General features: G+C 49.1%; 1 protein-coding gene across 3 annotated transcripts in view; it reads right to left on the bottom strand.

Annotated features, from left to right (window-relative positions):
- Positions 1–14,373, bottom strand: part of Elapor1 (endosome-lysosome associated apoptosis and autophagy regulator 1) — a 74,907-nt gene that overhangs the window by 3,027 nt on the left and 57,507 nt on the right. For 2 of the 3 annotated variants that reach the window (XM_075981597.1, XM_075981599.1), the window contains 12 exons: positions 14,190–14,318; positions 13,468–13,558; positions 11,334–11,439; positions 10,961–11,098; positions 9,453–9,716; positions 7,426–7,605; positions 5,416–5,596; positions 4,758–4,854; positions 4,184–4,285; positions 2,451–2,577; positions 2,193–2,371; positions 683–848 (listed from right to left, as the gene is read on the bottom strand). In XM_075981597.1, coding sequence (XP_075837712.1) covers positions 683–848; positions 2,193–2,371; positions 2,451–2,577; positions 4,184–4,285; positions 4,758–4,854; positions 5,416–5,596; positions 7,426–7,605; positions 9,453–9,716; positions 10,961–11,098; positions 11,334–11,439; positions 13,468–13,558; positions 14,190–14,318 — 1,760 coding nt within the window. The remainder of the gene's footprint in view (positions 1–682; positions 849–2,192; positions 2,372–2,450; positions 2,578–4,183; positions 4,286–4,757; positions 4,855–5,415; positions 5,597–7,425; positions 7,606–9,452; positions 9,717–10,960; positions 11,099–11,333; positions 11,440–13,467; positions 13,559–14,189; positions 14,319–14,373) is intronic. The other variant, XM_075981598.1, reaches the window with a different exon arrangement.

The raw sequence follows: 14,373 nt of genomic DNA, 5'->3' as shown, positions 1-14,373 counted from the left end.
CCTTGTGCAGTAGTCAGGTGTGTGTTCAGCCCCGGAGTAATTGTTTGGGTGCCCTCTGCTGGCCCTACGCCCAGAGATGGTGGTGTCTATGTTGCGTTTACGAGCTTCACACTCACCCAACCCACCCACACAGAGCCAGCCAGCCCAGTTCAGAATTACATACCGGGCGCAGTTTAGACTTGGCTATGACTCAGCCCCTCGGGACGGGGCCCACACACTGCGGGGATAGCACCCTCCACTGGATAAAGGCTCTGCGAGCCTTGTTTCTATCGGAAACTGATTGAACCTGGAGACGGCCTCCCCTTCACTCAAAAAACAAAACAAAAAAACAAAAAACTCTCCACCGCTTTCTGGGTGTGTGTGTGTGTGTGTGTGTGTGTGTGTGTGTGTGTGTAAAATGATCACACAGGGACTGTTCAATACTCCTTCTGGAAGTTAAAAGGCCCTAACAATCTATCTACTAGAACACACAGGAGGAAGGAGCAGGGTGAAGCCTTGGCCCCAGGAAAGAGAGTATTAACATGAAGACAGAAGGAAGAAGGTGGTGTTTCTTGGAGAGGATAGGACATTGCTGGGAGCTGGGAGCAGAAAATAGGTCTTAAATGGAGCAGGGCCATTCAGTGTCCCAGTGTCCTCTCCACCCCTCTAGCTGACCCTCAGTTCACTTCCAGTCCCTCTCTACCTTAGAGGTAAAGGATTTGATCTTCCCAAAGAGTGTCTTCTTGCTGGTAAAGATGAGATCATCTTCCACGTCCTCTCCTTCCATGATGGCGCAACTGTCGGCTGCTGGCAGGTCGCAGTCTTTGAGGGTAGCATTCATGACCAGTTTGGAGTATTTGTATTCTAGTCTGTGAAACAAGGAAGAGGAAGAGGCAAGATACGGGAATGTAGGAGTGAGGGGAACGATTGGGCAACAAATAGATAGCCCCCTCCCCTGTCATGAAGGGAACGATTGGGCTACAAAATGATAACCCCCCTCCTGTCATATGGGTAAGGAGACGGAAGCCTTGTGAAAGGGTATGAAGGGTAGGTGAACAGAAGGAATATCGGCTTTTTCTCTTTCTTTCTGTCTGTCTGTCTTTCTTTCTTTCTCTTTTTTAGTTTTTAGAGACAAAATTTCTCTGTGTAGCATTTGGAACCTGTCCTGGAATTTGCTCTGTAGACCAGGCTGGGCTTGAACTCACAGAGATCCCCCTGCCTCTGCCTCCCAAGTGCTGGGATTAAAGGCATGCACCACCATCACCCGGCTTGGTTTTTTCTTTAAGGTTGGCTGTTTCTCAAAACAGGAATATTGAAATTATAAAGTCATGCCCTGTTTATTTGTTTTTGGTTTTTATGAGACAGGGTTTCTTATAGCCTAGGCTGACTTGGAGAACTGATATGTAACTGGAGGGTGACCCTAAACTGTTCTCTTGCCTCTACCTCCCAAGTGTTGGGATTACCGGCATGTAACTCTATACCTTGTCTTTGCATTGCTAATAAAAACAACAAATTAAAAACATTGCCCTATTTTTTTTGTTATTGGATTTTTGAATTCTGGTGTCTTGCAAGCACTGTCAATGATCTACAACCTCAGCCCAAGGATACTCGATACTCCTTCCTTCCTTCCTTTCTTCCTTCCTTCCTTCCTCCCTCCCTCCCTCCCTCCCTCCCTCCCTCCCTCCCTCCCTCCCTCCTTCCTCCTTCCTTCCTTCCTTCCTTCCTTCCTATCTTTCTTTTTTTTAATTTATTTATTATGTATATAGCGTTCTGGGCACCAGATCTCGTTATAGATGGGTGTGAGCCATCATGTGGTTGCTGGGAATTGAACTCAGGACCTCCGGAACAGCAGTCAGTTCTCTTAACCTCTGAGCCATCTCTCCAGCTCCCCTTTCTTTCTTTTTGAGACAGAGTCTCATTATGCAAATCAGGCTGACCTCAAACTCACAGAGGTCTACTTGTCTCTCCCTCCTAAGTACAGGCATTAAAGACCTGCACCACCAGACCTGGCTTAGTTTTTCTTTAGCGAATTTTAGATAGCCATCCCTGCTTGAGAATGAAGGCCTACAATGGATGAGAGTCTTTAAAAGCCTCTGGCCAATCACAGGGTCATTCGCCAACTCCAAGGAAAATTCTGAGTAACATCCTCAGATGCTTTTCCTGCTCAAGGGTCCAACCCCGACGTCCCCCAGACTCCAACCCCCACCATGTACTTTTGATTCTTCTTCCAAAAGTAGCAGGTCAGGACGGTGAGCAGGATGGCAGTGCAGGTGCCAGCAGAGATGCCCATTTTTAGCCAGAAATCTATTGTCTTGCAGATGGTGACTCTCTGCTCAGGCAGGGAGATGCCCCCGGAACACATCTTTGGTTCCCGCCACATGTAAGTCGTCTTCTGTTGGGGAGAAAAAACAGGGACCTCAGAACTCGTCATCTCTCCTCTCCGGGATGTCCCCAAGCAGAGGGTGACCTACCTGAATCCCAGCCACACAACTGCTCATGAAAGTGTGATAGTCGGAGGCTGAGCAGAGTGGACAAGCAGCCGCACTCTCCCATAGGAAGTGGAAGTTACAGCCGTCGCAGGTCCCATCAGAGCACATGCTAGCAAAACAGAAAGGACGTTGCCGCGTGATGGGTTGGTGGAAGGTCTGTTTGGATGCTCGTTTCACTTCTTGCCTAATTCATCTCCTCTCTCCCCAAAATCCTTCCCTCAACCTGCCCGTGGCTCAGGTGTTCCCTCTTTCCCTCCCTCTTTCCTTCCTCCCTCTCTTCTTTCTGGGACAGGGTCTCATTCTTGAGTTCAAACAGGTATTAAGCACACAGCAATGCATGTCTTGGCCTCCCACACGCTGGAAATGTACGGAGGAGCCACCATGACCAGCTTGCGAGTTTGGTCTCCAGTTTCCCCACCTGTTTCTGCTGACGTCAAATGAGAGCTCAGTTTAAGATGTCTGAGCCTAGCACACTCCCAACCCCTAAAGGACTCCTGTTCTCCCCGTGGACATTTTACAGTGGCCACTTTTTTACAGCTCCTTGGCGGAGGGACTGTAGTTGAGATGGAGTTTGGGCATAGACGTGTGCTGTGCATATTCATGTATGACCTGTGAAGGTGAGAGGTTAACCTTGGGTGTTGTTCCTCAGGAGATGTCCACTTTGTTTCGGGGGATAAGGTCTTTCACTGGGACTTGGGGCATGCGGATGTGGGGAGATTGGCTGGCCAAGTGATCTCCGGACATCCACCTGTCTCCTGTCTCCAGCTCTCCAGTACTGCAAGCCCAAGCGGGACACCATGCCTAGCATCTTACCTAGCACGTTAGGGGCTAGCGAGCTAGCTTATGCCTTCATGATTATGCACTGAGCACTTTCCCTACTGAGCTATTTCCTCAGCCCCTGGTTTGTCTGTTGGGGGGGTGAGGGATGCTGTTTTGTTTTTGAAGGTGGCATCTCCTGTAACCCAGGCTGGCCTTGAATTCACTAGGTAGCTGAGAGCAACCTCAACTGGGGCACAAACTGTGGTCTTCATGTAGAGAGAGTGAGAGCAAGGGAGATCTATCCGGGGCGGGGGGGGGGGGGGGGGGGGGCGGGCGGGCAATGCACTGGCCTAGACAAAATAAATAAATAAAATAATAAAAAGGGGCCTCCTTTAGCGAAGGGAAGTCTATGGAGATCCTTCGTATTTCTCCCTGCCCCAATGCATAACGGCCCCAGTAATATGCAAAAATGTCTTGGTCCTTCTGTCCCTCCCTCCCAAGTTCTGCAATTACAGGCAGGCACTCCCACGCCTGGTTTCTGGGTTAGCTCTGTACTTTGCTGAGTGTGATATTCACATTGGTAAGGAACCTTTCTTTCTCCTTGCAGACCATACAATGGTAAGGAAGCTCTTCTCTGCTTCCACATTATCCGCAGATCAAAATATCCTGTCCCCTCCCCTGCTTTGAGACAAGGTCTCACCGTGTCACCCCAGTGGCCTGAAATTTGACACGTAGACCAAGCTGGTGTCTAACTCAGAGATCCACCTGCCTCTGCCTTCCAAGTGCTGGGATTATTTTTTATTTTGAGTTAAGATCTAGGGGCCATGACTGTGTTCCCAAGGGCCCATGAATGTGTCTCTACAATGATTTTTTTTCCCCTTTTAAATAATCTCCCGGCCGTGGGATGGGATGAGTCCAAGGCTGTGGCTAGTGTTGCCTCTCTGCCCGGGGATTACCTGGGGAGCCGCAGGGTGCCAGGAGCAGCTTTCAAGGGGTTGCACCTGAGGCGGATGGTGGTTGATCTTCCGGAACTGCAGGATTGGGTCACATCGTTGGATCTGTGGTGAAAGCCAACAGCATGAGGGAAGGAATTGTGCCACTGTAATTGGGGAGCCATTATATGGAGTCAAATGGGGTGATCCTTCACTGGCCAAGTAAGACCTCAGGGGCTAGCTTAACAAACAGGGAAGGCCAAACTTTGGTTTTTATGTGGGGACCAGGGAGATCTAGTCAAGCGGGCCATGCATGGCTGGCCTAAGAAAGAAAAGGCTAGGGCATGCTGGGACCTCCTGCAGGAAGGGATGTCTGTGGAGATCCTCCATATTTCTCCCCGCCCCAGTGCATAATAACCCCAGTAAAATGTGAAAGGCCCAGGTCAAGTTACAGCCAGCATTTACTCTGATGACTGGTAGCCCTAGACCTCAGAACCTGCTCAGACTTGACAAGTAGGAGGTGGATAGAGAGGGAGGGGTGCAGATTTGTGGGAGAGTCCAAGGTTTCACTGGCCTCACCCTGGTCTCTCATCCTCACCTGAAAAAGAAGACTACGTCCGGGAGCCCTGAGGTCTCTGGGTGGAAGAGTTCAGCTGGGGAGACGATTCCTTCCAAAGTCATGTCTGTCGACACTCCTGTCAAATCAGAGCTCCCAATTAGCTCTCTCTCTAGCATTAGCTGGCAACTACTTCACTGCTCTCAAGGGCTGTCAGCCACCAACCTGCATTTCATCATATTGCCAAGTAACTCATACAAAAGTGAACCCAAGGCTGAGCAGAGAGGCCAGGGGCACGTGGAATGGAGTTGAAAACAAAGGGCAGCATGCATTTCAGCCTCACATTCTCTAACACACACACAAACATACACACAAACACACACAGAGACATAAACAAACACACATACACAAAGAGACACACACTCTCACAGACACACACACATACAAACACAGACAGTGAGTGATAAAGAGACACACACAGACATACACATACACAAACACAGAGACACACACACACAAAGACATATGGACACACAAATACAGACAGAGAGAGAGAGACAAATAAGACACACACAGAGAGACACAGACACATGGGCACACAAACACAGACTCAGAGACAATACACAACCACACACACACATATACAACCACACACACACACACACAGAGACACGGTTAACCAAATCTGGAGGTTACTCACCAACAAGTCGGTCAGCAAGACTGACCGGCTGTGAAGACACCCCGGCCTTGTAGCCTGTCACCTCTGAGGGGATGATGACCACCTGGCAGACATAGGCTGTGATGGACTTGGAGAAACCGGCCTCACCTTCAGGGATCCGGATATCAGTGACATTGTCTGTGCACACAGCCATTTTTTTCCCCTAGTAGGGAAATGTGGGGAAAAGCATACGGTCATAGACAAGTACCAAAAGGGACCTTTTTAAAAAAAAACACCCAAGAGTTAAGCTTTCCCGACAGATGTTACAGTAGAATGGCGCTATCAAGAAGACCGAAGGCAGAGGAAGGGCTGGGGACGGTAAAGATAAGGTCAGTGTCCCAGTTTCTGGACCCTAGTCCCGAAGTCTCCAGCCTGTGTCCTTAGGTCACCTAGACTGTGGTGGCAGCAGCTGCTTTGGAGTGCTAACCAGCTGATTAAGGGTCCTTCTGTAGCTGGGTCCATACTCAGCACAGAAGCCGAGTTATGTAACGATTCCTGAAGCCAGTGACATTTACTGGACCATCCGGGATGACTAATGTCCTCTTCCTCTCTCCCTTGGTTCAGCTGTTTGTCTTGGAAGCACTGTCTAGACAAGGACTCCCAGGGAATCAAACGGACCCTAGAACCTTGAGGCAGGACATCTAATCCCCCGACTTTTTTTTTGTTTTTTGTTTTGGTTTTTCAAGACAGGGTTTCTCTGTGGCTTTGGAGCCTGTCCTGGAATTAGCTCTGTAGACCAGGCTGGTCTCGAACTCACAGAGATCCGCCTACCTCTGCCTCCCGAGTGCTGGGATTAAAGGCGTGCGCCACCATAGCCTGGCTTTTTTTTTTTTTAATGAACTTTTGCTAAATAACCCAGTCTGACCTAGAACTAATGATCACCTGTCTCAGGCTCCCCAAAAAGGTGGGATTGCTAGACACTAAAGGCCTCAAAATGGTTAAGGCTGTGTCTTAAATGATAACCTTTTAGGGGGGAGGGAGGTTCTGGGAGAATGATCCCAAGGTCAGACTGTTCAGCTGCTCAGCTATGTTTTCAGCCTCTCCCTTCTGTTCTGTGAAAGAGCAAAATAAAGCAAAACGAAACCTGTATTGAGAGAAGGAAATTGTTGCCTTCCTTCCTTCTCTCCCTTCTTCCCTTCCTCCCTCCCTGGCTTTGAACTCCAGATCCAGATCCCCCCAACTTTCTGAGGGCCAGTACTGTTTAAGTCCCACCGTGCCTGGCTCCTCCAGTCCTTAATAACTTTACATGGCTAGCCACACAGATGTTTACCTTTCCCCTGGGAGGCTGAAGCAGGAATAAAAGGATTCCCCACATCACCTCTCCTAACGCACGCACGCACGCACGCACGCACGCACGCAGGAGACCAGCCACTTTTGCTTTCATGCTCTGTCTTCCCAGTAACCGCATCTCCTACTCCAGAGGCCTTTACTTCTAAAGCAAGTGACACCCATCGCTACTCTTTCTGAATTCTTTTACACCGTGGCACGGTTTCTGTAGAAATCCGCTGTTTCCATGCAAAGGCCTCCTCAGCACAGAGATGCGGACTCTGTGCTCTAGACCTCAGTGTTCCAGGGCAGTGGAAACGGGGTTTGCTAGTTCCTTTCCACTGTTAATTATAGCTCCCGTGTCATCAGTCAAGAGTGTTAGTGGAGCCGGGCGGTGGTGGCGCACGCCTTTAATCCCAGCACTCAGGAGGCAGAGGCAGGCGGATCTCTGTGAGTTCTAGACCAGCCTGGTCTACAAGAGCTAGTTTCAGGACAGGCTCTAAAGCCACAGAGAAACCCTGTCTCGAAAAACCAAAAATAAAAAAGCAATCCTCAGGGAGAGTTGCTGCTATTAAACCTCCTTACTTCTCTCATCCCCCTGCTGCCTGCGGGATTCTGTGTTTTTTGTTTTTTGTTTTGTTTTGTTTTGTTTTCTCCTGCGCTCACCTCTGGCCTCCAACCCCCTTTCCAGTTCTCATGCCGCCGCCGTTAGCTCGCACGGCCTACCTGGTTCCCACAGAGACTCAGGGTGAAATGATGGAAATACTTCAGCCCTTTCGAAGTGAAGCTGGGCGCTCCTGCCAGAGAGACGGTGCCAGCCAGAGCTGAGAAGTTGTAGTTGAACGTCCTGGTGGGATTGCTTCGGGTGAAGGAGAAGGTGCAGTCATTGTAGCAGAGGGAGTGGATCTGAGGGGAGAAGGGTCGGGTCAGCAGGCGGTCTGAGGCGTCAGGGCTGCAGTGGGGTGTAATAGATCTCCCCAAGCTGCTCCAGACTGAGCGGACCGAAAGAGGAGGAAGGGAAGAAAGGACTGCAGTGGACTTTAGCGGAACAGACCCTGAGAGGATCTACCTTGCCATTCAGTTAACGGCACACAGAAGGTGAACATGGCTGAAAGGGGGTTCGTATACAATCGCCCATGGTGGCTGTCATGAAAGACGCTGACAGAACTGCCAGCATCAATATTCCTACAAGGACGTCCCTATATATACACAAAGGATTTTGACAAGGACATCTGCCTGGCAACTGTCCACACAGCCTTGGACCGAAGCCACTTTTGTATTAATTATCATGGCCAGGGATCCCTGTTCCAATATGTCTGACACAATTTTCATTCATGCCCTTGAAATGTCCCCTTGTCTCAAAGTCTTTGAATGGACCTGTGGTTTACTGTGGCGCATAAATATTCCCCTGCAGAATTCTGAGGTTCCCAGATGCCAGTATTTGCTGGAGAACTTCTGTCTGAGTTTGTTTTTAGTAGTGCTAGAAATTCAACCGAGAGCCTCGTGCAGGCTGGGCAAGGGCTCTTTGACCAAGCCTCTCCTTCAAGCAGAAGACAATGGGGCCCTAACGGAAATAAGGGTTCCAGAGTGGCAAGAAAGAGGCTTCCATGTGCAGAACATACGTGGCCATTTAAAACACACTGAGCTTTGCCTCCTCTTTCTGGGGTTCTCTGTAGGAAACTGAACTGTGGGAGGGGCCTTGCTTCCTGTTTCTTGTGCCTTAGGGACTATTAAAGGTAGCCTGACACACTGCCATTCCCTCCCACAGCAGCAGGGGGAGCTCCTGGGAAAGAAGGCTATGGAGAATGTCCCAGGCACTCCTAAAAGGTCGTCAAGGGTCTGTAGGACAATCGTACACAGTTTGCAAATAAACGAAGCAGAAGGTTCTGGAATCTGAGGTCACCCTCGGGACTACACCGTGTTTGAAGTCAATCTAGAATACACAGGACCTGATCTCATAAATAAATAAACAAATTTAAAGATTGATCTCATGGGGTGATCAGTAAAATACAAACCGGTTATGACTGCAAATGTGTATCTCAGACCATTTAATCACGGGTACTGTCTTTGGGGTTTTGTCTTGTTTTAGGTTTTGGTGTTTTGAGACAGAATCTTGGTTCTATGCTGGCCTCAAGGTTGCTGTGTAGATAAGAGTAATCTTGAGCTCTTGACTTTCTTTCCTCTACCCCGCAAGTGTTGGGACTACAGGTATGCACCACCACGCCTGGCTCGTACAGGTATGTTGTGGATGTGAAACTTCAGGGGATCTTTGCAGAGATCTAGCAGAGCAGAGCAAGCCCTGGGTGGAGGCCAGCAATGCCAACATATATGTCCCATTAAAGGTTGACTCACCTTCCCCAAGAAAGAGGGGGCAGATTCCTGTGAGCACAGGCTGGATTGGACTAGGCTGAATTTGAGCCACAGACCCGATCCCCACTATTTCTTCCCTTCAGGTGTCTGCACAGAGGCCAAATAGCCCTCTGGACCCCAAGGTCACTAGCAAGGGCTCCACTAGCAGAAGATGAGACTTGTCTACTACTGAGGGAAGACAAGACCTCCTGCTAAGAACTCAACCACCATGTTGGTATCACACCCTGTTGGTGTCCTCCACAACAACCTGAGCATGGGATGGCGTGGGTGTTGCTAGGGATAGCATGTGGGTATCAGCCCCCCACCCCCGAGAATCCCATCCAGAACCCAGCACCCATCCAAGCAGAGGGCAAAGGTCACCATGTGTGGCAGACTGCTGGCACCTTATTGCTCTTGGTCCCGGAGCCACAGGGCACACAGGCTTGTGCGCCGTAAGGCTGGTGGGCTTTCAGGATGGTGTTAGGGGGGCAGAGGTGGCAGGTTCCGGAATCTCGGTCAATGTAATGGCCAGCAGGACAAGAGGTGCAGGAAGAGCCCACATCAGAGGCTTCTAGGGCGCAGGGACGGCAGTAGGAGGCCACGCCACCCATGACGTTGGTGACATTGATGGAGTATATCTTGGCAACATCATTAGTGTACTTTCTGCCCTGGAGATGAGAAAACAAGGTCAAAGGAAGGGGAGGCCTGAGCCAGCAGCAGCTTTTCGAAGTGCAGAAAGTCGGTTTTATTTTTACTTTATTTATTTGTGTGTACATCATATATGTACATGTATATATGTGCATGTGTGTTCACATATGTGAATATGCATGTGGAAGCCAGAAGTAGACACAAGACCACCACCCACCCTTCCTTCCTTCCTTCCTTCCTTCCTTCCTTCCTTCCTTCCTTCCTTCCTTTCTTTTTTGGTGTTTCTTTTCTTTTTCTTTTTTTTTGGGGGGGAGGGGTGGTTTGAGACAGAGTTTCTCTGTGTAACAGCTCTAACTGTCCTGGAACTCACTCTGTAGACCAGTCTGGCCTCGAACTCATAGAGATCCTTGTGCCTCTGCCTCCCAAGCGCTGGATTAAAGGCACAGCCACCACTGCCCGGCTGACACTAGACATTCTTTTACCATCCCCACCTTACTTTTTGAGACAGGGTCTCTCATTGAACTGTCTCATGTCCTGGTTTTTACATGGGTGCTCGAGATCAAACATGGGCTCTTCAGGCTCATATGGCAAGAGCTTTTACTAAGTGAGACACGTCCCCAGTTCTTAAGGCTTATCCCATGATACCTAGGAAGAACCTGAGAAGCATCTTTCTCACTTTCTTTAGTGGTGATCCTTTGTATGCTAATTAAAATTAGTAACATTAGAAATAGCGGGTTTAGCTTTAAAAAGACAATGACTTTTTCTTTTTCTTTTCTTTTTGGCTTTTTGGAGACAAGGTTTCCCTGTGTAGCCCTTGCTGTCCTGAAACGAGCTCTTGTAGACCAGGCTGGCCTCGAACTCAAAGATATCTGCCTGCCTCTGCCTCCCAAGTGCCAGGATTAAAGGTGTGCACCACCATTGCCCCGAGAAGCCAGGTTTGGTAATCTAGTTCTGGGAAGAGTAAAACTGGAAGATCGAAAGTTCCAGGTCAGCCTGAGTTATGTACCAAGACCCTGTCTCAAAAACGAAAGAAAAGCAGAGTGGTGTTTCTTAAAAATAGCTGCAGATCTGGCTTCGCCCATGCTGGGGATTGCAAGGAGGGACAGATGATTGAAGGTATGTAATGCTATCTTCCCTGGAAACCATGTAGAAAAGGCTACAAGCCCTCAGAGGGCTACACCAAGCCTTCTCAGAAGCGTGCATGAGCTTACACCAAGATTCCTCCCGTGCACACAGTCTGCCCCTGGGATGGAGAGGGACTCACAGTTTTGTGCAGAGTGGTCCTCTGGAAGGCCCATGTGAAGCTCACAGTAGCATTCTCCTCGATAATGTAGGTATAGGACTGTTTGCCTTTGGGGCCTTTCCACGTCTCCACTGGAGTGTTGGTCCTAGAGTTCATGCCCTGAGCCCGGGATAGACAAGTGAGGAAGGGGTCATTGCTCCAGGAAGCAGGCACTACCCTGTGGGCTGTCACACTGGTCAGACCTGTTCTAAGTACTAAGGAGCCCCTGGTAGTCACTCTGGGCTCGTGCCCTGTGGAATCACCATAATGGTTGCCCATCCCATCGCCTTACCGCTAGGGCAAGCTGGGCCCACCCTCCGGCAGAAACCCCCAGCTACTGAGAGAAGAAACATACCACCATGAAGTAGAGCTCACAGTTCACAGAGCAGACGGTCTCGAAGACAAATGTGATCCTGGCCACCTCTTTGTTCTCTGTGTCGGCCATCACTGACTGGGGAGGTCTGCGGGACATCAACTACAGATCATCTCCGAGGCCAAGCAGGGCTACTTAAAGAGTCTACACAGCAGAAAGGGTCAGTTGAGGGTTTGAGGGACCTGGGGGAGGAGTTGGAAAGATTGAGACCTATGTCCAACTACGCCATCCAAGCTATATGACCTTCACCTGGCCAATGCGTAGCTCCCTTGGCTAACGAATGGAAGTGATAATTATCTTTATCTCTCGTTATAGTATCGCTGCCCAACAGTACTCAGGGTGGTACCGTACTTTATAAAATGCAGTAAGAACCATCCTACTCAATCTTCTTGCCTCAAGTAACAATGAACTCGAGAGATGGCTCAGTGGTTTAGAGCGCTTGTTACTCTTGCAGAGGACCCAGGTTCACAAGCATACACAGCCTCAGTTCCAGGGGATCAAACTGACACACACAAGGTGTATATACACACATCTATGCATTTTGTGTGTAAAACATTCATACACACAAAGCATATTAAATTATCTATTAAAATTTCATAAAAATAAACTGTAAGTGGTACTGTGGCCTTATTTTCTCTTTAAATTTTTTAAAATATTTATTTATTTATTATGTATACAATATTCTGCCTGTGTATATGCCTGTAGGCCAGAAGAGGGCACCAGACCTCATTACAGATGGTTGTGAGCCACCATGTGGTTGCTGGGAATCGAACTCAGGACCTTTGGAAGAACAAGCAATGCTCTTAACCGCTGAGCCATCTCTCCAGCCCCTCTTTAAAATTTTTTAAAGATTTATTTATTTTATGTATACAAGTATTCTGCCTGCATGTATGTCTGAACGCCAGAAGAGGGCATCTGATCTCACTATAGATGGTTGTGAGTCACCATGAGGGTGCTGGGACTTGAACTCAGGGCCTCTGGAAGAGCAGCCTGAGCCATCTCTCCAGCCCTGCTGTGGCGTTATTTCTAAATCTCTAAAACTCTCGCTGCTGTCATGAGGAGGAAGGATTGACGTGGCCAGCCAGTGAGAGAAGCTGGGTAGACCAACACGGCATGGGTCCTGCATCAGTTTGTTTCACTGCTGTGATAAGTCACTGAACAGGAAGCAGCTAAGGGAGGAAGGGCTTATCCCGGCTCACAGTTTAAGGGGATACAGTCCACATGATGGCAAGCAGGGAAGCTGGAGTATGAGGTGACCAGGTGTGTCCAAAGTCAGGTAGCAGCCACTCCACTCACTTCCTCCTTCCTAGGCTGAGGCCTAGGACCCCAACCCGCATAGATAGCTCATTCTCCTTAGTCAGACCTCGACCCGCATAGATAGCTCATTCTCCTTAGTCAGACCCCAACCCGCATAGATAGCTCATTCTCCTTAGTCAGACCCCAACCCGCATAGATAGCTCATTCTCCTTAGTCAGACCCCAACCCGCATAGATAGCTCATTCTCCTTAGTCAGACCTCGACCCGCATAGAAAGCCCTTCCTCCTTAGTTAGACCCTGACTCGCATAGACAGCTCTTCCCCCTTAGTTAGACCCTGACCAGCATAGACAGTAGCTCTTCCTCCTTAGACCTTTCCAGAAATTCCCTTCTCAACATACGTAGAGGTATATCTCCTAGGTGGTTCCAAATCTCAAGCTGACATTCAAAATAAACCATCATGGGTGCAGAGGTGATCTACAGAGACTGCTCAGCGATTTGGGGTACTGGCTGCTCTTGCAAAGAACTGGGGTTCCATTCTGAGCACCTACATGGTGGCTTGCAGTTGTCTGTCACTTCAGGTCTAGAGAATCTAGTGTCCCCTTCTGTCCTTTCATGGGGCATACACATACATGCAGGCAAACACTCGTACACATACAAAATAAAAATAAATAAAAATTAACTAAGAACATGTCCTGGTGTACAGTTAACATGGCCATGGTGTGCTCTTCTCTGTTCTGGACTGATACCGAAGTGAAAACAAAACTAAAATCTGGAGGCCTCTCCACGTCACATTCTCAAGGACGTGGGCTGTGGAAGAGGCCAGGTTGGCTTGGGCTCCCCTGGTTTTGTAGTCCTCACCTAAATCCTGGCACAACTAGAGTGAGAATCATGAAGTCGTTGTCTGAGGCTCCAACAGCCGTATAAATGTAGTCACCAGCCACCTCCCAGCCTGGAAAAGGAGAGAGAAGGGTCAATATGATAATAACACTGTCCTGCGAGGTATCCATACCTGATGCTTATCAGGCAACTAACTTACTACTATCTTCCTTTCTTCTTATTTATCTTCTTTCCTCCCTCTTTCTCTCTTTCTCCCCAACCCCCTTCCTTTCTTCTCTCTAGACCAGATCTCACTCTGTAGCCTAGGCTATCCAGGATTTATGGTAATACTGCTGCCTCGACCTCTTTGCTTTCTTTTTTTAATATTTTTGTTGTTTTGAGAAGGATTTTACACTAAGACCAGCCTGGAATTCACTATTGCCTCATATTTGCAGTAATGCTCCTGCCTCAGTCTCTTGAGTGCTTGAGATTACAGGCCTGAGCCACCAAGACCGGCTTGTATATGCTTTTCCTAGCTCCTTTCTCTCTCTGAAACTAAACGATGGTGGCGTGTCCGTGGAGGGAGTGGAACTCTCAAGGGAGTCATGATTCCCAGTGGGAGAGCCAAGAGTGAAAGCACAGGGTAAGCGGGGAGAGGCAGTCCCGGGGTAAGGGGGGGGAGGCAGTCCCGGGGTAAGGGGGGAGAGGCAGTCCCGGGGTAAGGGGGGAGAGGCAGTCCCGGGGTAAGGGGGGGAGACAGTCACCGGTCAGGACTTTGTACTCGAAGTTGATTCCGCTGAGAACAGTAGTTTCCATGTTGGAGGGCAGCGTGTTCCACCATTTGTATTCAAATCCCACCGCAGGCTCAGTTCCCGCTGGGCAGTGGGTACAATCTAGAAGAAGCACAAGACCAGGTCAGTGTCTGAACCTGCTGCCAGACAGACAAGA

The sequence above is a fragment of the Microtus pennsylvanicus genome, chromosome 7 (assembly GCF_037038515.1).
Source record: "Microtus pennsylvanicus isolate mMicPen1 chromosome 7, mMicPen1.hap1, whole genome shotgun sequence".
NCBI lineage: Eukaryota > Metazoa > Chordata > Mammalia > Rodentia > Cricetidae > Microtus > Microtus pennsylvanicus.
This window is presented reverse-complemented; position numbering and strand designations above follow the sequence as displayed.